General features: G+C 37.6%; 1 protein-coding gene across 7 annotated transcripts in view; it reads left to right on the top strand.

The window, feature by feature from the left end:
- EXOC2 (exocyst complex component 2) overlaps positions 1-27,906 on the top strand; it is a 252,177-nt gene that overhangs the window by 201,174 nt on the left and 23,097 nt on the right. For all 7 annotated transcript variants that reach the window (XM_087858228.1, XM_087858229.1, XM_087858230.1 and 4 more), the window contains one exon: positions 27,589-27,644. In XM_087858228.1, the coding sequence (XP_087714354.1) occupies positions 27,589-27,644 (56 nt within the window). The remainder of the gene's footprint in view (positions 1-27,588; positions 27,645-27,906) is intronic.

The following is a 27,906-nucleotide window of genomic DNA, read 5'->3' as shown; positions in this document are numbered from 1 at the left end:
ACAAATGTTATGCTTTCCCAGTTATTTATAACATGCATCACAATAGAAAGCCGAGGTTCAGATGATTTCCAAATGTTATATTTGGACTTCTTATCAAGTTTTAAGTCACCATCAAAAGTGCTTTGATATTTTAGTCACTGGCTAACAGAATTGAAGGCATTAAAATAACAATAGTGAAACTAAGGACAGACAAGTTGTCAAAAAAAAAAAAAAAAACCTGGAAACTACTTTATACTGGAGATACCTGAACACTGTGTGTGTGTGTGTGTGTGTGTGTGTGTGTGTGTGTGTGTGTATACATGGTCTCCTTTTTTATTGAAAATCACTATTTAATTAAAATTATTATTGCTGGTTGTTACTCTCCTGCAGGACTATAATGTGCCCTATCCCAACGCACCTAGAGTCTAATTGGCCGTACTTCAGCTCTGAAACTACTTTTGGTGCTTAGATGGGTCAGGATAGCTCTCTGGAATTGCCTTGTATCCAACAGACATTTTGATGATTTTAAAGAGAGCAAGAGAGATTACAAAAAAGCCAGGAGTAGATCGGAGGTCAGAAGACTTAGCATGGAAAGGATAGAAAGATGTTAAGAGGAGAAATTTTTTTTCTATTTTCCTGTTCACTTCCAATGCTCACATTCCCCAACCTGCCTTCCTGGGTTTTTTGTTTGTTTTTTAATTTCTTTGTTTCTCTTTGTGTTTCTGCACATGGCGTGGTGTGGGAGTAAGTTAGGGTTTGTAGTTGCTGACTTATAGGAAGAACTGAAAAATGTGTATTTCAAATATTCTCTTCTTTATGCCATACCATTACAATATTATAAATTTGTTTCTGGCATGATATTTATAAAAACCAAAAACCAATGTGTTTATAGTTTCATTAAAAAACGGTAGCATTCATATGCCTCTACTGTGGCTAGGATTGAAAAGGAAAAGTTTTGAAAATTGTTAGTTTAGAACTAAGCCTTTGTTGCTTATTGTTCTCCTTAAGGTTTTTTTGTTTTTTTTTTAAGATTTTATTTATTTATTCGACAGAGCTAGAGACAGCCAGCGAGAGAGGGAACACAAGCAGGGGGAGTGGGAGAGGAAGAAGCAGGCTCATAGCAGAGGAGCCTGATGTGGGGCTCGATCCCATAACGCCGGGATCACGCCCTGAGCCAAAGACAAACGCCTAACCGCTGTGCCACCCAGGCGCCCCTCTCCTTAAGGTTTTTTATATGCACAAATCTGATCATTGGCTCCTGTAACATCCCCATCAGAATACCTTTAAAAATATATCTCTTTGTCCTCACTTGGCTTTGCTAGCCCTTACTCAGCTACACCTGCATCTCCCTGTCCCCTGCTCTGAGCTTCTGCTCTGATGGAGCTCTCCTAACCCCCACCTGAGCTTCCCACCTGAGCCTGCCTGAAGGCCATGTAAGCACCCAGGTGTGAGCTTCCAGAGAACCCCTGGAGGGGCTGTATCTTCATCACCACCAAGTGTGAAGCCGCTGAGAAAGTGCCACAGACCGTGTACTCAAAAATTGTGCTAAATGAAAGGAAAAGGCAAATGAATTTACTCATTCTAATAGATGCACACCTACAGAATTTTGTGAGAAAGCTAAACCATAGCACAATTCTTTGTTTTTCATCTCCTCTACTATGTCTTCAACCAAGGTCAGAAATGCCCTCTCTGTCTGCGTCTCTCCCCCAGTACTAGGAGAGCCTCAGAGATAAACAGGTTAGTAAATATTTATTGGATTCATTACATGCAACTTCCTTAACCATCTTGTCTTAATAAGCAACAAAAGCCCATCCCAAAACACTTTAGTACAGCTTAATAATAAGCCATTTTGATAACTGTTGAACATCACCGTGGAAAACTTTTGAGTATGGGTTTTTAAAACATCATCTTGAACATTTCCTGGGAGTCCCCATTAGAAGGTAGACTGACAGGCCTGAGAGAGGCTTAGAGACCTGACACATCCTTCCCTCCAGAGCTGAGGAAACCCAGCCCAGGTGAAGGGTTATTGAAGGCGCTGGAGCACCATGTGATTGACATAACGGGGACTTTTCTCTTTCTGCCTCAGGATATCATTTATCAGCAAGCTAATTAATGTGATAAACTCTGTATAAACAATCCAGCAGTGATACTGTTTGAATCCAAAACTCCGTTTGGCTCTAAGTTTTAAGTGATTGGAACAATAGACATCAACAAAGCAGTTTATGTCTATAGGAGTAAGTTAAACATGGTGTTAATAAAATCTTTATATTGTATGAGGTATTTACTTTGGATATGGATTTTCTTTTGCATCAGTTTACTTCAAATCCATGGTAATGTCTAATACTGATAAAAAATGTTTGAGTGACAACCAGAGTAAATTCATAAATATGATATATTTGAAAACCCATTTTTCATTTTTGAAATTGCTGTCATTTCTGATCACAAATGGTGTGACAACCTATGATTATAGTAACAAGAACTTTAAGAATTATATGTAGAATGCATACTCTTTTAGCAAGTTTGTGTATTGAAGGAGCTTAATAATAGGTTTTATGAAATCACAAAAAGCCACCTTCAGGGAGTTTAAATATGGTGGATATGAAAAAGATTAATATTCTTGTACTCTACAGTATAAGTTGGGTTGTATTAATGAAAAGAAAAATTGGTGTATATTCTTGGACTTTTTTCTCTTCTTTTTTGATTTTGTGCTATGGCTTTTTTTCTGCTAAGGAAAACATATAACAAATCCCCCCCCCTCTTTTTTTTAACTAGAGTAAGTGCTACTTTTGGACATGTGTGCCCATATCCAACAAGACTATACTTAAATTAATGTTTTTCCCCCACTCTGGAGTGTCGTCATTTTTTTTATATAATAATTTTTTATTATGTTATGTTAGTCACCATACAGTATATACTTAGTTTCTGATGTAGTGTTCTATGATTCATTATTTGCATATAACACCCAGTGCACCATGCAATATGTGCCCTCCTTAATATCCATCACTGCTCCCCTTAGCCCCCTCCCCTCTGAAGCCCTCAGTTTGTTTCGGAGTACATAGTCTCTCATGGTTCATTCCCCTTCTGTTTACCGCCCCCCTTCATTCTTCCCTTCCTTCTCCTACCGATCTTCCTCTTTCTTATGTTCCATAAATGAGTGAAACCATATAATTGTCTTTCTCTGCTTGACTTATTTCACTTAGCATAATCCCCTCCAGTAATGCTGATAATGAAGTGCTTGTGGTGGGGCACACAGTCTTTCACCATTGGAAAACTGGCAGTGCCCACTAAAGATAAATATGCATTTCTGCAATGACCCAGTTCCATTACCTAAGAGAAATGAGTGTTTATGCCTACCAAAGACAACAACAATATTCATAGCGGCTCTATTTAAAATAGCTAAAAACTGGGATGCCTGGGTGGCTCAGTCTGTTAAGCATCTGCCTTAGGCTCAGTTCATGATCCCAGGGTCCTAAGATCAAGTCCTGCATGGTCTCCTTGCTCAACAGGGAGCCTGCTTCTCCCTCTGCCTCCTGCTCCCCCTGGTTGTGCTTTCTCTCTCCCTCTCTCTTTCTCTCCCCCCCCCTCTTTCCGACAAATAAAGTCTTTAAAAATTTTTTAAAAATAAAATAGCTAAAAACTGGAAACAGTTCAGTTATCTATCAGCAATTAGAATGGATACATAAATCTTGCTGTGGTCATACAGTGAGATTTGTATAGCAGTGAGTATGACCAGACTCTCCTATATCCAACATTAATGATTCTCACAAATATCCTATTGAGGCAACGAAGCCAGATTCGAAAGAATACTGTCTGCTTCTGTATGAGTCCATTATTTCACTTATATGAAAGCCAACACATGGATCAATAGAGAGAGTAATCTTGGGGCACCTGGGTGGCTCAGTGTTGGGCGTCTGCCTTCAGCGCAGGGCGTGATCCCGGGGTCCTGGGATTGAGCCCCGCATCGGGTTCCCTGGTCAGCAGGGAGCCTGCTTCTCCCTCTCCCACTCCCCCTGCTGGTGTTCCCTCTCTCGCTGTGTCTCTCTCTGTCCAATAAATAAATAAATAACTGTATTTAAAAAAAAAAAAATAGAGAGAGTGATCTGAATAATATTACCTTTTGGACAGGGATATTGTCTGGGAAGGACTACCAAGAGAGCCTGCTGGGATGCTGGATATAAATATCCTATCTCTAGATCTGGATGGTGGTTTTATGTGTGTATACAAATGTAAAAAAACATCAGATTATACACTTAAAATTTATGTATTTACTATAAGTTATACTTAATTTTTTCCCTTCATTTTGTGTTTATTATAGCATGTTTGTTTAATTTACAGCAAGCAGAAAATAAGCTGGGTCTTGTTTTGATCCAAACACTGATGTTTTAAAGGTTGTACACAATATTTGTTTAAAAGAAAATATTAAAAATTCCTTTTTAGAAGCTTCTGAAATAAAGAAAATACAAAGTTTAACCCCACAACTTTCCTCTTTAGTAGAACTGCTAACTACTGCTACAATTTTAAATAGACTTTTTGTTGTTTAAACTGTACATCTAGGACAATCTAAAAAATTAAAGAAATGTGCGAACAAATGATTGCATAGCAGAACATGAACGTTAACTGCAGACAGTAAAGAAATGAAAGAAATACTTTCAAATACACAAAGGTCTAGAATCAATCCTTTAAACACATTCCACAAACAATATTTTCAAAACTATCTTTTGTTCTTTATAGGCAAGGCCTATATTACTAAAACCAAAATTGAAAAAAGCAATGCTCTACAAGGAATTGTTTCCCCACTATATTTCTTACTTATGCCTTCAAGCAAGCAATCTGAAATTTTTAAAGATGCTAGCATTTATTCTGAAGTGATACTTTTATTGTCCCCCAAATGATCTCTCAGAGAAATGCTAGAAAATTATAAATGATTGAGGTATTATTTTCTTTTTTAGTCAAGTACTGCCAGGTACTACCTTGGTAATCAAGCTCAGAGATATGACTCTTACTTAAAATTAATTCTTTTTCTAAAATATTTTAAATTTCATGGCACCATAGAATCACCTAGAATGGGAGTGTTCTCTTTCAGCTTACCTCACATGAAATAAACAGGTGTGAAGAACTAGTTTCCTTCATAGAGTGGTAGGCAAATTTTGATACAGATGCACAGACTGAGTGCTATAAATATCAAAATTCAGTTCTTTTACACTATGCATAAACCTAAACCTACTTTGGAACAATTTACCTACTAAGCAATATGACCAACAATGGTCCTTAAAGTTTTGAGTAACTATATGAGAGCATTTTTCCCCTTAAAATTTTTTCTGCCATCGTTGACCTATTCAGATTTTAAGGTGAGTTCTTCCAATGTTTATATGTTACAAATCTTCACAGAAACCAGAAAAAAAACAGTGAAGTTTCCATGTTTCAGTCAAAAATGCAATCTTCCCCAAAATCCTACTTAACGCAGTTGACACCATTTCCCGAGAGTTAACAAAAAAAAAAAAAAAAAAAAATCCATGCTTCATCATAAATTAACTATCATCAGGGACCTAGACATCTTAACAAGACAGAAAGGTCCACCCTGAACTTAAATGTGTCTGATCAGTCAGTTGTTACACTGTGGCTACACCTTCACTTTTGTTTCATTCTGTCCTATTAGCAAGCTACATTTCTGTGTTAACACTTCTACTAAATATGGGTATAAAAGTTTATTTTTAATAAAACAGTCTTACAAATTATGGTCAACCAACATCTTTTCACCAATACTTTAAACATAAAAAATGAGAATCTTTACAAAAATACACAGAGACCACAAATTGTAGCTGCCCATAACATTAAATAAATGGACTCTTCAGAGTGGCTTCTCAACAGCATATCATTTTAATTATAACCATTTGCCTGGTACAGGGAAAATTGTCAAGCATCATTGCAACATTGTATTCATGATAATTTAAGTAAACCAAACTGAGTAAAATAATGATACATGCCTAAAAATATCAAGGTTTCTCTATTATCCGCTGACCATAAGATTAGTCTAAGACCTTGATCTAGATTTTGACCTAAACCTTGATCTTGACAAGATTTGGATCTAAGTGGTTCTTTTTTCCCTGATTCCTTTTCATGTCTTGAGCCAGACATATAACGTGTCTTGGAATCTGTTTTAGAAGTGCCTGTAATTTTGGTGGGAGGTGCAGACCTAGAATGTGATTTAGCCTTCGTTTCTTTTTGAGCTGGGACTTGGACCATGATCTTGAATTGGATTTAGATTTTGAAAAAGATCAGTTTCAGTGTTCAAATCTTATCATTGTCCGAATGGCTTCTGCTACGCCATGGTCTTCCGGCTGGTCTATTTCTTTTTCTTTTTTTTTTTAAGATTTATTTATTTATTTGAGAGACAGAGCAAGAGCAGAGGGAAGAGGCAGAGGGAGACAGAGAAGCAGCCCCCCTGCTCCGACAGGGCTCGATCCCAGGACCCCGGGCCATGACCCGAGCTGAAGGGAGACACCCAACCAACTGAGCCACCCAGGCGCCCTGAAATGCTTAATTCTTTTTTTTTTTTTATGTTATGTTAGTCACCATATAGTACATCATTAGTTTTTGATGTAGTGTTCCATGATTCATTGTTTGCGTATAACACCCAGTGCTCCATGCAATATGCCCTCCTTAATACCCATCGCTGGCCTACCCCATCCCCCACCCTCCTCCCCTCTGAAACCCTCAGTTTGTTTCCCAGAGTCCATAGTCTCCCATGGCTCATTCCCCCTTCTGTTTACAACCCCCCCCCCTTCATTCTTCCCTTCCTTCTCCTACTGATCTCCCTGCTATTCCTTATGTTCCATAAATGAGTGAAACCATGTGATAATTGTCTTTCTCTGCTTGACTTATTTCACTTAACATAATCTCCTCCATTCCTGTCCATGTTGCTGCAAATGTTGGGTAATCATACTTTCTGATGGCTGAGTAATATTCCATTGTATATATGGACCACATCTTCTTTATCCATTCATCTGTTGAAGGGCATCTCGGCTGCTCTGAACATTGGGGTGCATATGGCCCTTCTTTTCACTATGTCTGTATCTTTGGGGTAAAAAAAAAAAGTAGAAAAGTAGTGCAATTGCTGGGTCATGGGGGAGCTCTATTTTTAAACTTTTTGGGGGACCTCCACACTGTTTTCCAAAATGGCTGTACTGACTTGCATTCCCACCAACAGTGTAAGAGGGTTCCCCTTTCCCACATCCTCTCCAACATTAGTTGTTTCTTGCCTTGTCAATTTTTGCCATTCTAACTGGCATAAGGTGATATCTCAAGGTGGTTTTGATTTGAATTTCCCTGATGGCTAATGATGTTGAACATTTTTTCATGTGTCTGTTAGCCGTTTATATGTCTTCATTGGAAAAGTGTCTGTTCGTATCTTCTGCCCATTTTTTTATTTGATTATTTGTTTCTCGTGTATTGAGTTTGAGAAGTTCTTTATAGATCTTGGATACCAGCCTTTTATCTGTAATTTCACTGGCAAATATCTTCTCCCATTCCGTGGGCTGCCTCTTAGTTTTGATGACTGTTTCCTTTGCTGTGCAGAAACTTTTTATCTTGATGAAGTCCCAAAAGTTCATTTTTTCTTTTGTTTCCCTTGCCTTTGGAGATGTATCATGAAAAAGGTTGCTTTGGCCGATGTCGAAGAGGTTACAGCCTATGTTCTCCTCTATGATTTTGATGGATTCCTGTCTCACATTGAGGTCTTTCATCCATTTCGAGTTTATCTTTGTGGATGGTGTGAGAGAGTGGTCAAGTTTCATTCTTCTGTATATAGCTATCCAATTTTCCCAGCACCATTTATTGAAGAGACTGTCTTTTTTCCACTGGATGTTTCTTTTTCCTGCTTTGTCAAAGATTAGTTGACCATAGAGCCGAGGGTCCATTTCTGAGTCTCTATTCTATTCCATTGGTCTATGTATCTGTTTTTGTGCCAGTACCATGCTGTCTTGGTGATCACAGCTTTGTAGTATAGCTTGAAATCAGGCAACGTGATGCCCCCAGCTTCGTTTTTCTTTTTCAACATTTCCTTGGCAATTCGGGATCTTTTCTGGTTCCACACAAACTTTAGGCTTGTTTGTTTCAGCTCTTTGAAAAATATCATTGGTATTTTGATTGGGATGGCGTTGAAAGTGTGGATTACTCTGGGTAGCTTAGACATTTTAACTATGTTAATTCTTCCAATCCATGAGCATGGAATGTTTTTCCATCTTTTTGTGTCTTCTTCAATATCTTTCATCAGTGTTCTGTAGTTTCTAGAGTCTATGATCCTTTACCTCTCTGGTTAAGTTTATTCCGAGATATCTTATGATTTTCGGTGCTGTTGTAAATGGAATCAATTCCCTAATTTCTCTTTCTTCAGTCTCATTGTTCGTGTATAGAAATGCAGCTGATTTCTGAGCATTGATTTTGTATCCTGCCACATTACTGAATTGTTCTGAGTTCTAGTAATTTGGGGGTGGAGTCTTTTGGGTTTTCCATATAAAGTATCATCATCTGCGAAGAGAGAGAGTTTGACTTCTTCTTTGCCAATTTGAATACCTTTTATTCTTTTTTGTTGTCTGATTGCTGTTGCTAGGACTTCTAGTACTGTGTTGAACAATACTGGTGAGAGTGGGCATCCTTGTCGTGTTCCTGATCTTAAGGGACAGGCTTTCAGCCTTTCCCCATTAAGAATGATATTCACTGTAGGCTTTTCATTGATGGTTTTTATGAAATTGAAAAATGTACCATCTATCCATACACTCTGAAGGGTTTTAATCAGGAAAGGATGCTGTATTTTGTCAAATGCTTTTTCTGCATCAATTGAGTATCATATGGTTCTTGTCTCTTCTCTTATTAATGTGTTCTGTCATATTGATTGATTTGCAAATGTTGAACCACCCTTGTATCCCAGCAATGGATCCCACTGGTCATGATGGATAATCCTTTTAATGTACTGTTGGATCCTATTAGCTAGGATCTTGTGGATAATTTAGGCATCCATATTCATCAGAGCTATCAGTCTGTAATTCTCCTTTCTGATGGGCTCTTTGCCTGGTTTTGGGATCAAGGTAATACTGGCCTCATAGAATGAGTTTGGTAGTTTTCCTTCTGTTTCTGTTTTTTGAAACAGCTTCAGGAGAATAGGTATTATTTCTTCTTTGAATGTTTGGTAGAATTCCCCAGGGAATCCATCAGGCCCTGGACTCTTTTTTTTCGGGAGGCGGTTTTTTTTTTTAATTAAATTTTTTATTGTGTTATGTTAGTCACCATACAGTACATCATTAGTTTTTGATGTGGTGTTCCATGATTCGTTGTTTGTGTATAACACCCAGTGCTCCATGCAATATGTGCTCTCCTTAATACCCATCACCGGTCTATACAATGGAATGTTACTCAGCCATCAGAAAGAACGATTACCCAACATTTTCAGCAGCACGGACAGGACTGGAGGAGATTATGCTAAGTGAAATAAGTCAAGCAGAGAAAGACAATTATCATATGGTTTTGGGGAGGTTTTTGATCACTGCTTCAATCTCTTCATTATTAATCGGTCTGTTTAGATAATCAGTTTCTTCCTGTTTCAGTCTTGGTAGTTTATAGGTTTCCAGAAAGGCATCCATTTCTTCCAGGTTGTTTAATTTATTGGCATATGGTTGTTGATAATTGTTTCTAATGATTGTTTCTGTTTCCTTGGTGTTTGTCATGATTTCTCCCCTTTCATTCATAATTTTATTAATTTGGCTCCTTTCTCTATTCTTTTGTATAAGTCTGGCCAGTGGCTTATCAATCTTATTTATTCTTTCAAAGAACCAGCTTCTAGTTTTGTTGATCTGCTCTACTGTGCTCCTGGTTTCTAATTCATTGATCTCTGCTCTAATCTTGATCAGTTGCCTTCTCATACACGGGTTAAGCCTGTTCTGTTCCAACTCCAGCTTCTTAAGGTGAGAATATAAGAACTGCATTTTAGATTGTTCTGTTCTTTTGAGTGAGGCTTAGATGGCTATGTATTTACCCCTTAGGACTGCCTTTGCAGTGTCCCATAGGTTTTGGCCTGATGTGTTTTCGTTCTCATTGGTTTCCATAAATCGCTTAAGTTCTTCTTTAATTTCCATTCTTAAGCAGGATGGTTCTTAGTTTCCAAGTGTTTGAGTTTCTTGCAAATTTTTCCTTGTGATTGAGTTCCAGTTTCAAAGCATTGTGGTCTGAGAATATGCAGGGAATAATCTCAGTCTTTTGGTATCGGTTGAGACCTGTTTTGTGACCCAGTATATGGCCTATTCTGGAGAAAGTTCCATGTGCATTCAAAAAGAATTGAGTATTCTGTTGTTCTAGGGTGTAGCATTCTGTATATATCTATGAGGTCCATCTGGTCCAGTATGTCATTCAAAGCTTTTGTTTCTTTGTTGATTTTCTGCTTATGATCTGTCTATTGCTGAGAGCGGAGGGTTGAGGTCCCCTACTATTAAGGTATTATTATCTATATGTCTCTTTATTCTGGTTAAGAGTTGGCTTGTGTATCTAGCTGCTCCCCTGTTGGGGGCATAGATATTTATAATTGTTAAATCCTCTTGTTGGATGCACCCTTTAAGAATAATATAGTATCCTTTTGTATCTCTAACTACAGCCTTTAGCTTAAAATCTAATCTGTCTGATATGAGAATTGCTACCTGGCTTTCTTTGAGGTTCATTGGCATGAAAAATGGTTTTCCATCCCTTCACTTTCAGTCTGGATGTATCTTTAGGTTAAAAATGATCTTGTAGACAGCATATGGATGGGTCATGTCTTTTTATCCAATCTGCAACCCTGTGGTGTTTTATGGGAGCATTTAGGCCATTCACATTGAGAGTGATTATTGAGAGAGATGATTTTAATGATGTCATCTTGCCCTTGAAGTCTTTGTTTCTATAGAGTGTAAATTTCTGTTCCGTATCACTCTTGGGGTCTTTTTACTTTTATAGAACCCCCCTTAATATTTCTTATAGGGCTGGCTTGGTGGTCACATATTCTTTCACTTTCTGCCGGTCTTGGAAGCTCCTTGTCTCTCCATCAATTCTGAATGAAAGCCTTGCTGGATAAAGGATCCTTGACTGCATGTTCTTCTCACTTAGAGTTCTGAATATGCCTTGCCAGCTTTTTCTGGCTTGCCAGGTCTCTGCAGACAGGTCTGACATTATTCTGATGTTCCTCCCTCTGTCTTTGAGGATTCTCTTCCCCCTGGCCGCTTTCAAGATCATTTCCTTGGATATAAGATTTGCAAATTGTACTATTATGTGATGTGTTGGTCTGTTCTCATTGATCTTGGGAAGAGTCCTCTCTGCCTCTTGGACACAAATCCTTGTTTCCTTCGCCAGATTAAGGAAGTTCTCAGCTACGATTGTTCAAATATCTCTTCTAGACCTCTCTCTTTCTCCACCCCCTCGGGGATGCCAATGATTCTGACATTGTAATGTTTCATTGAGTCAGTAATCTTCCATATTTTTATTTCTTGAAATTGGACTTTTTTACACCATGTTCCCTCTTTTTCCTTCTTTTCTATCATCTCATCTTGCAACTCACTAATTTGCTCTTCTGCCTCGTTTACCCTGGCCATCGGAGCATCCAGTTGAGACTGCATTTGATTCATAGTATCCTTAATTTCTGCCAGATTTGCTCTCATTTCTGTCTTTTAGAGGTTCTATATTCTCGTTAATATTTTCGTTAATATTTTTTTTCAAGCCTACACATCATCTTGACCATTGTTACTCTGAACTCCTTTTCTGACAATTTGGTTATATCCCTATCCATTAGTTCTGTGGCAGAGGCCACAGTCTCTGTTTCTTTCCTTTGTTGGGGGTTCCTCCTCTTTGTCATTCTGATGAGGAGTGGTTGTGGGAATGTACAGAGCCCAAATTATTGACCAGGACCCAAGCAATGTGCACTTGTTTTATAGGGACCTTAGGGATGTGGGCTTCTTGTTTTTTCAGCCTGTCTTCTGGGGGAGGGGCCTGCCATGCTGATACTCAGGCAACTGTGTTTGGGTAGAGTTGCCCTGTCCCCCCCCCCCCGGGGGGGGGGGATGGGCACAATGTGAACTGGTTTTTCCAGGCTTTTGTTCTCTGGTGGCTTTCCCTGGCGGTTTTCTGTGACTCTTCTGAGAGTCAGAGCACCAGTGGCCATATCGTAGCCTCTGTCTCAGAACAGAGAGATCACAGTCCGCTCTCCACTGAGCTCTCCTGGCCACTTTAACTCTGTTTCTGTCAGTGCTGCTAAAAATCCCGCAGCATCCTGAGTTGTGCGCCCCACAGCCGCTCTCCTAGCCCTCGCTCCCAGGGCCGGCACATCTCTGCCCTTTATGCTTCTAACACCACCAGCCACCCCGGTTCCCGCACGCGCTCCCGAGCTCCCTGTTTCAGTGTGGTTCAGGCGCACTCCGGAGCTCTGGTTTTCAGTCTGGTCACGCATGCGCTCCCAAGCTCCCGGTTTCAGTGTGGTTCAAGCACTTGCTCCCGAATCCTGGTTTCAGTCTGGTTTCCCCACTGCTGCTGGTCCAGGAGTCCGGCCCGCTCCCCAGCGTGGGAAGCTACTGCTTCCCAACGCCTGAGCGCAGCAGCTCCCTCCCCCGTCTGTTTATCTTCCGATATCTGTGCGCGGATTCACGGCTCTCTGCTTCGTACCTCAATACTCAGTGCTGGAGATGTTCTTTTTTAGAGATCCAGATGTATCTTCCTACGTCTTGGGCTGATTTCATGGGTGTTCAGGATGATCTGGTAGATATCCAGCTCGATTCAGGGGACCAGCTGACAAAAGGTCCCCTACTCCTCCGCCATCTCTTTTCCTCCTTCCCCCAGCTGTTCTGATTCTAAGACTATAAAGTTTTCTATGTATGTATGTATTTTAGAGAGAGAGAGAGCAAGCATGAGCGGGAGGGGCAGAGGGACAGGGAGAGCGAATCTCAAGCGGACTCTGCTGAGCACCGAGCGGGCCTGATCTCACATCCCTGAGATTACAACCTGAGTCGAAATCAAGAGTGGATTCTCAACTGACTGTGCCACTCAGGGCCCCTAAAATCTCCTATGGTTGTAATCAAAGTACTGGCTTCTTGATCTTCCTCTTTCGTAACTTCAGCTTCTAGAATATCTATAACTGTCCTCATCATAGCATAAAGAACTGTTCACATTCCACCCTTCCTTGGTTTTCATTTGATTTGGAGTCTTTTGATCCCCTTGTGAAAACTGTATTTCATTTTGGCATCCACAAATTCATCTTCTGTCTAAATTATGTAAAGCATCTTTGGTGTCACAGACATCCTCAAGTTGAATATAAGGAAATCCTCTTGGATGGCAGGTGTAGAAATCAAGTGGAACATACACATCAACTATAGGACCATAATGACCAAATTTGCATTGTAAATCTTTGGACCAGGTATCATCAGCCACATTCCTTACAAACAGAGATCGGGTTGGGGTGGGGGTGGGGGTGCAGGTAGCAAGAGATGACAACAATATGAGTCTCAACAGGAGTTATTAATGGGCTCAGTAAACCATCCGCAGATCCTCAGACACTGTCAGCCAAAGGGCTCCGCTATGACAGCCACCTATAAGTTATACTTAATTTTTAAAAGAGGGGAAAACTACAAACTTAAAAATCTTGAGAACAGAGTATCATGATTTAGTAAGCAGCCAATTGTGTACCTTTTTCAAGTGCTTATCTGTGTGTAATACTTTGTGTAGGAATTTTTCAGCTATGAAAGTCACTAAATCTAAGTATCTAAATAAAGTGAACTTAGATTCAGACCTTCAAATCACTGTGATTTTAATTTAAAAACATTTTTATCTGTTAAATATAAAACTTAAAAAACATATTAAGGTGAAGCCTCCATAAGCTGAGATCCATGAATAACTACAGAGATCAGACCCCTCTGACTCCCATGGAACATGTCTTATTAAGCACGTACATTTGCTATTGTGTTAAGCTGATATTTTGGGGTTTTTTAACTTTAGCATAACCTAGCTTATTTAAACTAATAAAATAATTTTTATTTCCTTTTTATCTCGTTTTCTAGTTTGTTTTTCATATTTATAATGCATGGAATATATAATGTACATTTATGTGTATAATTTATATATTATATGTATTACAATACATTAACATAGTATAACATAGTTGTATAAATCAGAGGTTATATATTGTACATTATAATCTTATATCAAGAGGGCTCAAAATTTTTTTACCTGTAACTTGCATAATCAAAAAGGTTTGGAGACTACTCTACTATACTATGCCTCTTGATGGCAGGCACCATGCCTTAGTCACCACTGGGGTCCCCACAATAGGAAGTCCCTTTACATAACGGATTCTCAACATATGTTTGAACAAATGAACGTTTTAGTAACTAGATACCTATAGGAATGTAGGTGACACCTTGTACGTACGCTGCCTGAGGAGCAGCATGAGAGAGAACTGATAACCTACTATGTAAGTCATAACTGTGTGAATGGAAACAGGTAAGGCTGGAGCATTTTTGTCATTTTTAAGCTTGTAACATTAAAAATAAAATACCAAATATCATTTTGCTTTAGTTCATACTGAAAACTTGATAAATTTATTAAGATATTTCATTTTGGTCCATTTTTCTTTTTTGTTAATTTAAATTCATCATTAGTTTTTGATGTAGTGTTCAATGATTCATTAGTTGCCTATAACACCCAGTGCTCATCACATCACGTGCCCTCCTATTAAGGAGGTGCCCATCACCCAGTTACCCCATCCCCCACCCACCTCCCTTGCCACAACCCTTGGTCCTTTTTTTCTTTTTAAGATTTTATTTATTTGAGAGCGAGAATAAGTAAGAAAGAGCACAAGCCAGGGAGAGGAGCAGAGGGAGAAGCAGCCTCCCCACTGAGCATGGGGCCCAGTGTGGTCCTGGGACCATGACCCAAGCCAAAGGCAGATGCTTACACAACTGAGCCACCTAGGCATCCCTCCCTTGGTCCATCTTTAAATAAAAGTATTTTACAGTTTAACTTATTTTTACATTATCACATTGTATCCTTCCAGCAACCCCATTGGGTGTAAGATTTTATTTTCCCCATTTGGCCGATTTTTAAAATTTGGAGAATCAGAAAAGGAATCCCACTTGTTCAAAGTACTAGACTTAGGACCTCAGTGCTTTTCCTGTCTTCAAATTCTAACTTTATCACTCTTACTAGAGAAGTAGATGGGGTATAGGAGATGGGTCAGACCAGAGGGATAACAATACTATATAATTTTGTATATCCTAATATTTTGTAAATAATTGGATTAAAAAAGCACTTTGTGCCTTTTTCTGTCAGAGGCATACCTGACAAGGTCAACAGAGGGAGAGCTGCTGCTTTCCCTGAGTGACGGCTCATAGGCTTTGGTTTACAGTCCTACCCCAGCTGAAAAAACAGGTGGTAACTTGCCAAAAGGACAGTATATGTCCAGTTTTCCTTTTTCCCTGACAAACAGTGACTTATACTGGATCATTTCAATGTATGGCAGAGTTATAAAGGTTACTATTAATGAATGATAAAAGTATCAGGAAGAATAAAGGGGTTGTTGCATTGTTTTTGGATAAAACTGTACCAGAGCCTTCTGTAAGCAACAAATTTGGTAGAGTGATAAAAGCAAGCATTGATACTGAAAATGGAAAAACACCTGAATAATTGTTAATAACATTTTTCAAGAGTAAAAATAACTTAAAATTCAAATACTGGAATGAAGATTTTGTTATAAAGAGTCAGAGAAACAAAATCCTAGCAGTAAATGAGTCATCGTTACTACCTCTCCTGCTCCTTCTTGCTGCTATCGAGCTCCCGCTCCCGTGCCTTTGTAGTTGGTAGTCTTTACAATAAGCTTTTAAAGCAGTATTACAGATCATGGAAGTGTAGGTTAATGTACGCAAACAGCTGGTCTAAGTCAGATGCCACCATCCAAGCCCTTTCTACCTTGCCATGCGGCTTCTTCAATTTCATTTCCAACAGTTAAAAGCCAGGGCTTAGTAGTTTTAATCGTCACAGTTAGGCTTAAAAGATGCTATTGAAAGATTTACAAGATTTGATCACAGAGGGCAAAATTTCATTCTTTTTTATGGCTGAGTAATATTCCAGTGTGTTTGTGTGTGTACACATACACACTACGTCGTCTTTATCCATTCACCTACAGATGAACATTTAGGTGGCTTCCATATCTTGACTATTGTATGTAATGTTACAGTAAACATAGGGATGCATATATCTTTTTGAATTACTGTTTTTGTTTTCTCTGGGTAAATATCCAGTAGTGGAATTACTGGATTGTATGTTATTGCTATTTTTAACTTTTTTGGGAAACTCCATACTGTTTTGCACAGTGACTGCATCAATTTATGTCCCCATCAGCAGTGCACGAGGGTTCCCTTTTCTTCAGCTCTCACCAACACTTGTTATTTCTTGTCCTTTTGATATTACTTGTTCTGACTAGTGTGAGGTGACAACACGGATGGACCTAAAGGATATTATGCTAAGTGAAATAAGTCAGACACAGAAAGACAAATAGCATATGATTTCACTTATGTGTGGGATCTAAAAACAACCAACCAGAAACAGACCCATAAATAAAAAGAACAAACTGTTGTTTGCCAGAAGGGAGAGAGATGGGAGGATAGACAAAATGAGTGAAGGGGAGTGGAAGGCTCAGGCTGCCAGTTATGGAATAAATAAGTCACAGGATGAAAGGTATAGCATGGGGAATGTAGTCAATGGTATTTTGATAGTGTTGTATGGTAATAGATGGTAAGTACAGTTATGAGCATAGCATAATATTTAGAGTTGTTGAATCACTATGTTGTACACCTGAAACTAATGTAACATTTTTTATCAACTGTACTTTAATTTTAAAAAATTTCTTATGTAAATGACTTTAAAATCCAAGGCAGCTATTGGCTTTTCATATTTTTTCTGCCTTCAATTTTATTACAACTTCATTGTTTTTAATTTCAACATTTTTTTCAGTTTAATGGCTGAAACAGATTTTATTTTTTATTTTTATTTTTTTTTTAAAGATTTTATTTATTTATGTGACAGAGATAGAGACAGCCAGCGAGAGAGGGAACACAAGCAGGGGGAGTGGGAGAGGAAGAGGCAGGCTCACAGTGGAGGAGCCTGATGTGGGGCTCGATCCCACAACGCCGGGATCACGCCCTGAGCCGAAGGCAGACGCTCAACCGCTGTGCCACCCAGGCGCCCCCAGATTTTATTTTTTAAATTGTATATGGAACCATATGTTGAGAATGGAGACTTTACCTTATTATTTCTTTGCTGTGCTCTACAGTGGGTGATTCCAGTTATAGGGGTGCAACAGCTGCTTCGTAACACGGGCAGTACCGTCTGTCATGGGTCAGACCGTGGTAGAACCCTTTCTGTGTCTGTTCGGTGAATCACAGAGGCCCACACAGCTGACTAGGGGAGCCAGGATTCTAACTCAAACAGTCAGGCTTTTATGCCATGTTCTTCAGCCTGGCTTCTCTCATAAGCATTTATCTCATAAGCATTAATAAATGCTTAAGTTTTGATTTAATCAACATCATTTTATTAAAAAAAAGAACTTGAGATTCTGAAATTGGACAGTTACTACAGACCTGTTCATGAAATGTTATATACAAATGTAATAAAACATTGCAAGTGTAAAACAAAATGCATCCATTTGCATAGATAGAATGAATTTTATTTTCTTGTTTCTTTCACTTTGCTAATTGAAGTTGCCTTCTAATGAAAAAAAAATTTTCTGCCAAAAGACTAAATTGAAACAAATGAGTTTGATTTATCAGCTAATGTTAAACTGATTAAATGTCTGCCTTTAGGTTTGAAATTCAGTGTATCGTGTTTCAAATGATGAAACTGGTACTCTATGCTAAACATATAAGGTGTTCTGTGAGATTCTATGTTGGTGTAACTCGTAATCTGTTTTATCAGTCAGACTTTAACTTTAAAATGGGAGATGTCTATGCTAAGCAAAATAAGTCAAGCAGAGAAAGACAATTATCATATGGTTTCACTCATTTATGGAACATAAGGAATAGCAGGGAGATCGGTAGGAGAAGGAAGGGAAGAAGAAAGGGGGGGTAAACAGAAGGGGGAAATGAACCATGAGAGACTATGGACTCTGGGAAACAAACTGAGGACTTCAGAGGGGAGGGGGGTGGGGGACTGGGATAGGCCTGTGATGGGTATTAAGGAGGGCATGTATTGCATGGTGCACTAGGTGTTATACGCAAGTAATGAATCGTGGAACTTTACATCAAAAACTAGGGATGTACTGTATGGTGACTAACATAATATAATAAAAAATTATTTAAAAATTTAAAAAAATAAAAATAAATAAAATGGGAGATGTCATGATATCCTTGCTCATTTTTGAGTCTTGAAAGCTATTTGTCTATGGTGTATATGAATGCTGTTACGAATATAAATCCTTTCTTACAAATGGAAAACATAAGCCATGAAATAATTTTATTTTCACTGCTGGCCATATTTTCTCTTTTTATAGGACAGAGTTTTTCTATTCATATTTTAAAACTAGGAGATCATATTAATTAAAGCCAGAAAGAAAATATCCCAAGAAAGTAAATAGAGAACTGTAAAGGTTGAGATTATTCATTCATATAATACATAGGAAGGGTGTCCTCTTTTCAACTGTTCATTTAAAAAATCTCTGATGTGGCAAAAGACATTTATCAGTTTAGGAAAAGAGATCAACTTAGGAATGAACAAACTAAAACATGAAGACCTGAAACTTAAAACCCTTACTCTATTCCAACAAAAGCTAATTTTGTTGCAAAATATTTAGGCCTTTCTGTCTGTCTGCCAATATTGATAGTTTCTGGTTACTTTTTTTAATAGGCAGTAATTTCAATAATGTGTCTTCAGAATGTAATTGAATAGATAATTTATTTAGAAAAAAATACCCCAAAGTTCTTTCATGTAGTGTTTCAGTTTGACCAAAAAAAAGTACGTTGTGGGATATTTATAGTATTTTTCAATCTATTTTTATCTATAGACTAGGACTGATAACTGATTTAGGGCACAGGGGTTAAAAACAGGAAATGTGGTTTATAAAGTAGGTACTATCTCCAGAGTTTCCAAAGTTTGATTTCTTACAGTATTGACTGAAGAGTATCATGTTTCAAAACAACATTAGGCAGCATACCTTGAAATCAGTCTGTGTTTAAAGGAGTTGTCTGTCCAATTATGACAGGAAATGCTTCATGGAAAAGTTTGCATTCTTGGTATAGGTTTAAATAGTACAGCAGTTGTTTTCTGTAACTGCACAGTGCTCTTTCTCTCTAGCTTTTTTCGATGGTCTTTATACAGTTAGATTGAGTATAAGTCTTGTGTAAATTTTAGTAAATTTCCTTTGATCTTTGTGTTTTGGTTAAAATTTTAGTGTTTTAATGGAAAGTTTTATCGTTATGATTGAGGAGGAGCATATATTGTAGTTATTAATTATAGTAATTAGAGAATCCAAGTTATGAAAATAAAAAGACATGAAGAAGCAGTTATAATTTTGTATGGCTTTGAATGCCAGCTTGGCAGAACTGATCAAAACTAAAACCCTTTGACTCAGCAATCCCACTTCTAGGAAGATATATCTTACATAAATTATTCTACGAGAATACAAGGATTGATATTCACTGCAGCATTATTTTTAGTAGTATGTCCTGAAAGGCAATGTAATTGTCTAATAGGAGAATAAATTATGAATAGAATAAAATTAAGAAATTAGAATAAATAACAATAAATAAATTATGGTACATCCAAAACATAGAATACCAGGCAGCCATTAAAAATGGTAAGGTAGATATGTACACACTGGCATGGAAGAATGTGATATATTACAAAATGACATAAGCAAGTTTCAAGAAGGAATGTGTAGTATAATCTCATTTTTGAGGGGGAAAAATTTATATTCATAGGAAGAGATTTGGAAGAATACATACCAAACCAGGGAGAAGGATGAAGGAGTTTATTGGACTTTTATTTGTTATTATGAAAGCATCTACTTCTGTGTTGTTTTAATTGTTTTCGATGAGCATTTAATTTTTTTCAAAATAAAAAGAAGAAAGGTTGATCAATCCAAAATGTTCACTATTCTGTTTTTTAATGTGGACATGCTTTAGAAAAGTTCTCCCTCACAGTTTGTCCAAATTATTAATTATAAGAAGAATCAAATCTGCTTATATAACACTTTTTAATGTGTAAAACATTTTCACAAATTTCAAAGAAAACCTGAAGCTCCAGTGAATTAGCTGATTTTCCAGCTAAGATGTAAATCCAGTTCATTCCATACACACCTGTACATTATCTGTTATAGCTTATTGCTAGACATTATTCCAAGGCACAGAAACAACACTAAGGTCCTTTCAACATGTCAGGGCACTGTTTTCTCATAAATAGCGCTGAGGATTTCATCAAACAGAAGCCCTCTGTTTACCAATGTGGGTTTTAGTGTTTGTTGAACAGTTTTCTTTTTTTAATTAATTAACTAATTAATTTTTTAATTGCCGAACAGTTTTCTTTCAGGCTGTTGCTTTCTTGTGCTGTTTTAGAGGCAGTGTAAGCCTTTCTCCCATGTGCAAAGTGGTCGTGTTTTCTTAAACCTGGTAGTGTCCCCATTAGAGTGTATGAATGTATGCCCTGTGAGGAGAGGGGCTTTATTTCTTATGAATTTGTTCTTTTTTTGGAGGGAGGGGGCTTACTACTGTATCCCCAGCACCTGGAAGAGAGTCTGGCATGTAATAGTAATAGGCACTCAATAAATATTTTTAGTAGTATGCCTATTCCAAAACCAAGTGCCTTCCTTCTTTGATTAAAAGAAGAAACTGACAAATATAGCAAGAAAAAAGACTTCTTTTCCACTTTCATGTATGAAAAAAAGACCTTCATTATTGGAGAAGATGGTAAGTGGTCCAGACCCAATTACAGGAAGCCCACCCTGCGAGAAGAAGCCTACAGGTTCTTGCTCAGAGCAGAGATGAGCTTTGTTTTCTCCATGGGGAATTTCCACACTGGGCTACTAGATTAATTGCTAAGTGATAGTCTAGATTGATACTGTGTGGGTGGGGACACTTTTGGTCAAATATCATGACACATTCTAATTCTGTATTCAGAGAGTAGAGGAGATACATATTGTAAATACTTAGAAGTTGTTCTCATTCCCTTGGAAAGTTGTGGGGGTTTATCTAAGAGGAACCTTTTTAAAAACAATACTTATTACTACAGCATAATAATGTAACTTTTTAACTCCAAGAAACCAGTCAGTTTGCCTTATTTTTCTGTGTGCACTGGTCACATGGATAGCTCATTTCCTAGTAGTAACTGTAAATGTGGCATTTATGGCCCACTTAACATGGGGCTAAAGCTAAAACCTGGGTTTCCTAACACATTTACTAAGTGTTCGTTATGTTCTAATATATCTGAGCTTCTTCCTGAGTATCTAGCATATAGTGAGCATTCAATAAATATAAAGGTTTATTATTTGAAATAAGCTGTTTGTTAAGTATATAGCCAGAAAAACAAAGCATATTTAGAAAACATGTATTTAGACTTGGCAGTATTCCATTCTGCTATACTTAATTTATTCAAATTATATTTTTCAAATGGATCTTGTAAAATTATTTCAACAGGACTGTTTCTGTTTTCTTAAATCCTATGAGAAGCAAGAGATGCATGCTTTAGCTAGAATATCTCCTTTACACATAAACTGAGGCATTGACATTTTTAGTGGATGATGGCTCAAGTACAAAATTATGTATTATAGAATCTTACATACATTAAAATTTTTCTCTGATGTATTTGTTCACTACTTCATTCCCTTATCACTTTATGTAAGAGGGTGAAGAGAACTTACTAGTGAGCAAGACATCCATGGTGTTTGCCTTTTTTTATTTCTTCAGTCATAAATATTTTTGCACTTGTGCGTCGGACCAGCCACTGTGATAGGTAGTAAGGATACAAAGATGTGGTAAGTGAAGGGTGGTGCCTATGCCGGTGGAGTTAACAATCTAGCAGGGTAGATAGTTACTAATTAAGGAGTCATATAAATCGATGGAAAGCTGCTACAGTGGGAGGAGAGGGAGTTCGTGCCGAGAGGACATGAGAGGTGATCTAAGTGTAGCACCTCTGAAATACAAGGGAGAGTCAGCGGGTTGTAACCAGCAATACTGCCTCCCATTTCCTGACTGACTGCTCTCTGACAGATGTACTGTTAGCCTCTTAGAAATATTATTTCATTTAATAAATGGTATTTCTGTTTTATAAATGAGAAAACTACACGTTAGAGCTGTTTAGAAACTCGCCCCAGGGTGACTGGTTAGTAAGTAACATAGTATTTGAGGTCAGCACCTGCATCTGCCTTCTATTCACATGTATAATTCTGATTTACTCAGGCCATTTCTCAGGTGTCCCCATAGAAGCCAGGTCTTCCCTAACCATTGCTAGTATGTTATGTTCAGCTGTTCTTTCCAAACCAATGCAAGATGTGACAAAACAGTTCCACTGAAATTCCAGCTTCTAGAGAACTTTGTGTAAACTAGAAAAACAAGTGTATAGTCAAAAGACAAATCTCCAGTTAGTGCACATTGCAGTAACATTTGATATTGTATCTGGGCTGTCTGCTGCTGTCATGTTCTAATATGCACATTCAGCTGTTCAGAGATTGCTGGTGCCACACAAAAGAATTTTACCTACAATTAGGGTATACAGCAGCCAGGGGACAGTTATGATGGGGTACAGTATCCAAACTTCTAAACTGTGTGTTTCCAAAAGAGAAACTGGTGCCCTTCTAGTTATCATACCTTTTACCCAACTATTTTTGTCTTTCTTTAAAAAGTACCTAAAATATGTGTACTGCTTTGTAATCTACAAAATGCCCTTTACCACCAAGATGAGCTCTCTTATGATGGGGCCATGTCTGTTTTGCTCACTTCTGTACACCACCACCTGGCAGGCCCTAACACATAATTGATGCACAACAAATATTTAAAGAATAAGGGAATAAATACATATCACATTTTTGTAACAGCTTTGATAGCAAAACAGACATTGTAGTCTCTACATTTCGTAAACTAGGCTGTTGTCTAAAAAGTGAAATGATTTTTGTCTAGGACCATATCATTAGTATATAGGTAAGCCAGAACTTCGATCCCAAGACTTCTGGCTTTACATTGAGTGTTCTTTCTGTCACCTCAATGAACTTAAAAGTCATCATCAACCATTAATCTTAATAATATTAAAACTAGAATAAAATGTAGTGGGAAGAAAACATATACTACCAAAATTAACTACAAAATTGTCCCTTTGTCATAGTCATCATAGACCTTTTGAAAATAGTACCATAACCAAAAATCATATCCTGGTCCTGCCCCCATGGACCATGGACCATGGTCCCTTTAAACTCTGCCATCCACTTCAAGGACTCAGGCACTTTAATAACAAAATTTATGTACAGCTCTTCTCTGACGGCTGTAGGATCTTTCTTCACATTCGTACTACCTCTTTCTTGCTTTCCAGATCTAACCCATTGCTCAGCTGTCAGTGAAATCATAGGGATGACCCAGCTTTACATTTTACAAAACCCAAATCTGTTTCTTTCAACTCTGAGTAATTGAATTTCTGTCTTTTTGGCATGATTTCCATGTACTTTCCTCTTCCAGGTCAGTAAAGAGCAAATGTGTCACCCTAGCCACCAAAAAGAAGATTGCTACCTTCTGTCAGCTGTGTTTTGATGGGGTCCTTTGACACCAGTACCACATGAGCAAGCAAGGCAAGCCCTGGCATCCTACCAATGTTATAGGCTTTTTGGGGTACACATTTTAAAAAGAACTGACATCCTCTCACAGCTGGATTTGGAGCAACATTTTAAAACAGAAAACTCACCAAGCACTGAAACCCAAGAGGTTAATCTGTGTTTAGTTTTTTAGAAACACATCTGAAAGTCTCAGTATGGACCCCTGAGTGAGTAGGGTAGGTGCTAGGGAGGGTAGACTAGTGAGTAGGGTGTGATACTGGTTTTGTTTCTCCTTTGGCTGATAACAGGCTGTAGAGTGGAGTAAAGAGAAAGGAATTGAAATTCTTAACTAGGAAGACCACAAAGATCTTATCTGTTTGATGTTTGTGAACCTTCAGACCTCAGTCCCTAGACACAGACGCTGTCTAGTCTCCAGGTCCAGTGCCCTTCCTCCACCCATCCCCAGTACTATTCTTTAACTTTTCAAGAACTTAAAAAAAATAGAAATTGCAAGTAAATGTTTCACAAATTAGTATAAATTGTATTACAAAGTTTTGGGGTTTTTTACAATATAAAACCCTTCATACCAGATATTTGCTACATACAACTTAGATGCATATGTGAATACCAGAACATTAGGATAAAATTTAATAACTAAGACTTTGGGGTCTTAACACATATTGAGGATATACACATACTCTACTTGAAGGACCTAGTGTCTCACTACCTCTGATGTGTGCCTTTCAGGGTCCACCATGGAGTAGAATCCCAACAAATGGATGTTAAATGAATTAGTGAGAACTTTAGCCATTCCCTTAGAACTAATAACAATTTCAGCCCAATATACAATAAAAAATAATTATCTCTGTATTTAACACAGTGGATAGCTTTTTGGAGAGAGGCAATCAATGATTTATTTTTTATTTTAAAACTTTTTATCGTTAAGTTATTAACACCAGCATATGCATTGCTTTGGAAGATTATAATATTTCACAAATCTCCATCTCAAACTAAGCATGCATTTTTCAGACGTGCTCAATTTAATGCTGCCTTTTTGAACCCTTACTGACCTGACATGTGGTTTGACCAGGAGCTCTCTTTCTGTTCATTCCTAGGGCCACAAATTTTTTTCCTTCTTTTTTTCCAACATTACCACCTATCTCTTGAAGTGGTTGTTGTTTTTTTGGAGGGGGGTACAATTATTTCATTTTGTCCTATTCATAAAAATTAAATCTCCAAGGGTAGAATTTTTTTTTCCCTCAATTTGTTCAGGTTAGGCTGTTCCTTCTAACATCTTATCCTTGTGAAACCTGTGGTCAACCTAAAACAGGAAGCTTGACTTTGTTTTCATATTTTTTATCAACAGCAATATAGTTCTAATGGCTGAAAGTATCTTGTGCTTTTATTCTTACTATTCACAGTTTTGTCTTTAGAATTATATTGAGTAATTTAGATTTATCTCTTTTACAGGGTATTTTATTAGTAATGATCAGTCTGATGGGTTCTTGCCAGGAAATGTTTTTCCTATCAGGGTCAGAGTGGGAGTTGAGTTGATAGCATGTGACACTGGTTTGCTTATTCTAAGTTTAATTTTCTGCTTTTTAGTCAGCACTCTGGCCCCACTCTTCTCTTTTACATTGAAGAACTTTAGAAGTTAAAAACTGCCCTCACATTTCTAATCATCATTGCTAGAACATTGCTAGCACCCAAACTCCTGACATTGGTTCAGATAGTAGCATTGACAGAGCCCTGGTTTTCACCGACAGCTGAGACTATTGAATTTCTTACTCTTAAGTTCCTTACATCATTACTCGCCTAAGATTGTGCTTATATTTTCAGTAACTATATACATGGTATGTATGTATGTAGGGGTGTATGAACTAGTCTTTCACCGTATTGCAATTTAAAAATTTTTGACCTGAGTACAGTGGTTATGAACTGTTGAACTCTAGAGCCCGTCCCTGTTTTCCTCCACTTACCCTGGGAGAACTGCCCCGAGAACAAAGGACAAGAGGAGACCTTGTCCTTCTGGGGTGATCGTAGTCATCAGAAACAGATGTCACAGCCAGGTCTCCTTGTTGCCCTCACTATTTATAGCAGGTGAACAATCTGAGGGAACAACTCTGTGGTATGACTTTCCTCCTAGAGGAAGAAAGCTTTTCTGGTCTTAAGCACAAGGTAGTCTATTTCACTTTCACTTACAATAGGTTCCTGATATGTTTCTCTCCTACCTCCCAGATAAGACTTCTTATACCTTGCAATTAGTTGATTTCAACTAATTTCTGAATTATATTTGTTTGCTCTTAAACATTTTTCTCAATTTTTCCACTAGAAAAACAGAATTAATAACACCTGAACCTCCATATCCCAAAGTATATATAAATTGGCTCCTCAAAAGAACAATAGTATACCTATGTATATACCATAGCATATGACAGAACCAAAAACTAGTTCTATATTTAGAATCTGAAAATGTCAATTCAGAAAGTTGATTATAGTTCTTGGCCTTTAATCTCAACTTTTCTAAATAATCAGTAGCTTAGATGACATTATAGAAAAAGATTCTCCTTAATATTGTTACTGTTAACATCCATGATTTTACTATACAGTACAATTTTTTCTGTTCTGTAGAAAAGGAATTCTCAGTATTTGCAATTAATTCTAGAAGGCATTCTGAAGTAATACTCCACTCCAAGTAAAAGTAATTTCTTTAGAGTTACAGTAAAGCAGTATTTTAACTTTTTTTTCCTACAAAATAATGGTAATGAAAGTTCTTACTTGTCCTGTGGATACTGGGACTGATCCATGCATTATCTCTTATAATCCTCACTATAAGCCTGCAAGATAGGTACTGTTCTTATACTCTGATAGAAGAGAAAACTGGGCTCTCAGTCTTATTGCCAGGAGTCATAGCTTGTAGGTGATGAAACTGGGGTTTGATCAAGATAATCTGACTTCAGACTCCTGTACTGTTAAATCTTATGCACACCTGCTTTTCAGTGCCTGCTTTTGAGTGAAGTAGTGTTTGTTAATTCTGTACTGTCCTGAAATCTTGTATTTTGTCCAATCTTTAACTTGCTTTACAGAATCAGATTGTGATTTTGTCAGAAGTTTCTACTAGAAGTAATTTTTTAAGATCAAAAGAGTCATTCTGCATAACTTAACTTTTACCTTTGGAAATAAAATGTTATAATAGATATTTAGCTTTTATAAGCTTTGGTAAATATCCTCCTTCTGTCTTTTTTTTTTTTTTTGTCTGCTAATATGAGTGTGTGGGTGTGGGTGTGTGTACACACACATATATGAAGAAACTGAAGGAGAGTTTTAAATTTCAGTTTTGAAACAGACTGACCATCAGTTTCAGAGAAATAATGACAGAAATGGAAAAACAATGAAAGAAAATGCCTAATTTAACTTTTTTTTTTAAACCTGTACGAAAATAGTCCTTTTACCATTTGGTCCTCAAAAGGAAATAGATAGTGGTAGTGTTACTTTCTGTTTCTCCTTAGAAAACTCTAAGGCAGGGGCACCTGGGTGGCTCAGTTGGTTGAGCCTCTGCCTTTGGCTCAGGTCATGATCTCAGGGTCCTGGGATCGAGCCCCATAGTGGGCTCACTGCTCAGTGGGGGGTCTACTCCCTCTCCCTCTGCCCCTCTCTCCCTTCCTCCTCACTTGTGCTCTCTGCTTTCTCTCTCAAGTAAATAAATAAAATCTTTTAAAAAAGAAGAAAAAAAAAAACTCTAAGACAGTAGTGCGCAGTAATGCCATCAAGGGAGATGGGTAGCTTGTTTCCACTAAATGCCTTTTTTCCCTCCCTCATCTTGATTTCAGGTGTCAGAAACTATTTAAAAGAAGCACTGGTGAATATAATTGCTGTGCATGCAGAGGTAAGCTATCATTAGATGTTCCTGAGACATATGGGTAACTGGAAAAAAGAAAAAGCAGCAAATTTGATGGCTTTTATGGTAGTCTTTTTTCCCTTCAGAATATATCTTGAGTATAAATGAAACACAACTCTAATGCATGCACACAAACATGTGTGCTTTATAACTATGAGAGTTTTTTTCTGAAATTGTGTGTTTAAAACTAAATTCATTAATGTTCAAAAGGTAAGGAAAAAGAGAGATTGAAAAGATGTTTTTTCCTTAT

Source organism: Ursus americanus, chromosome 32, assembly GCF_024610735.1.
Source record: "Ursus americanus isolate L20-20 chromosome 32, mUrsAme1.1.p, whole genome shotgun sequence".
In the NCBI taxonomy this organism is placed as follows: Eukaryota; Metazoa; Chordata; class Mammalia; order Carnivora; family Ursidae; genus Ursus; species Ursus americanus.
Note: the sequence above shows the minus strand (reverse complement) of the source record. Positions and strands in the feature narration are given on the sequence as shown.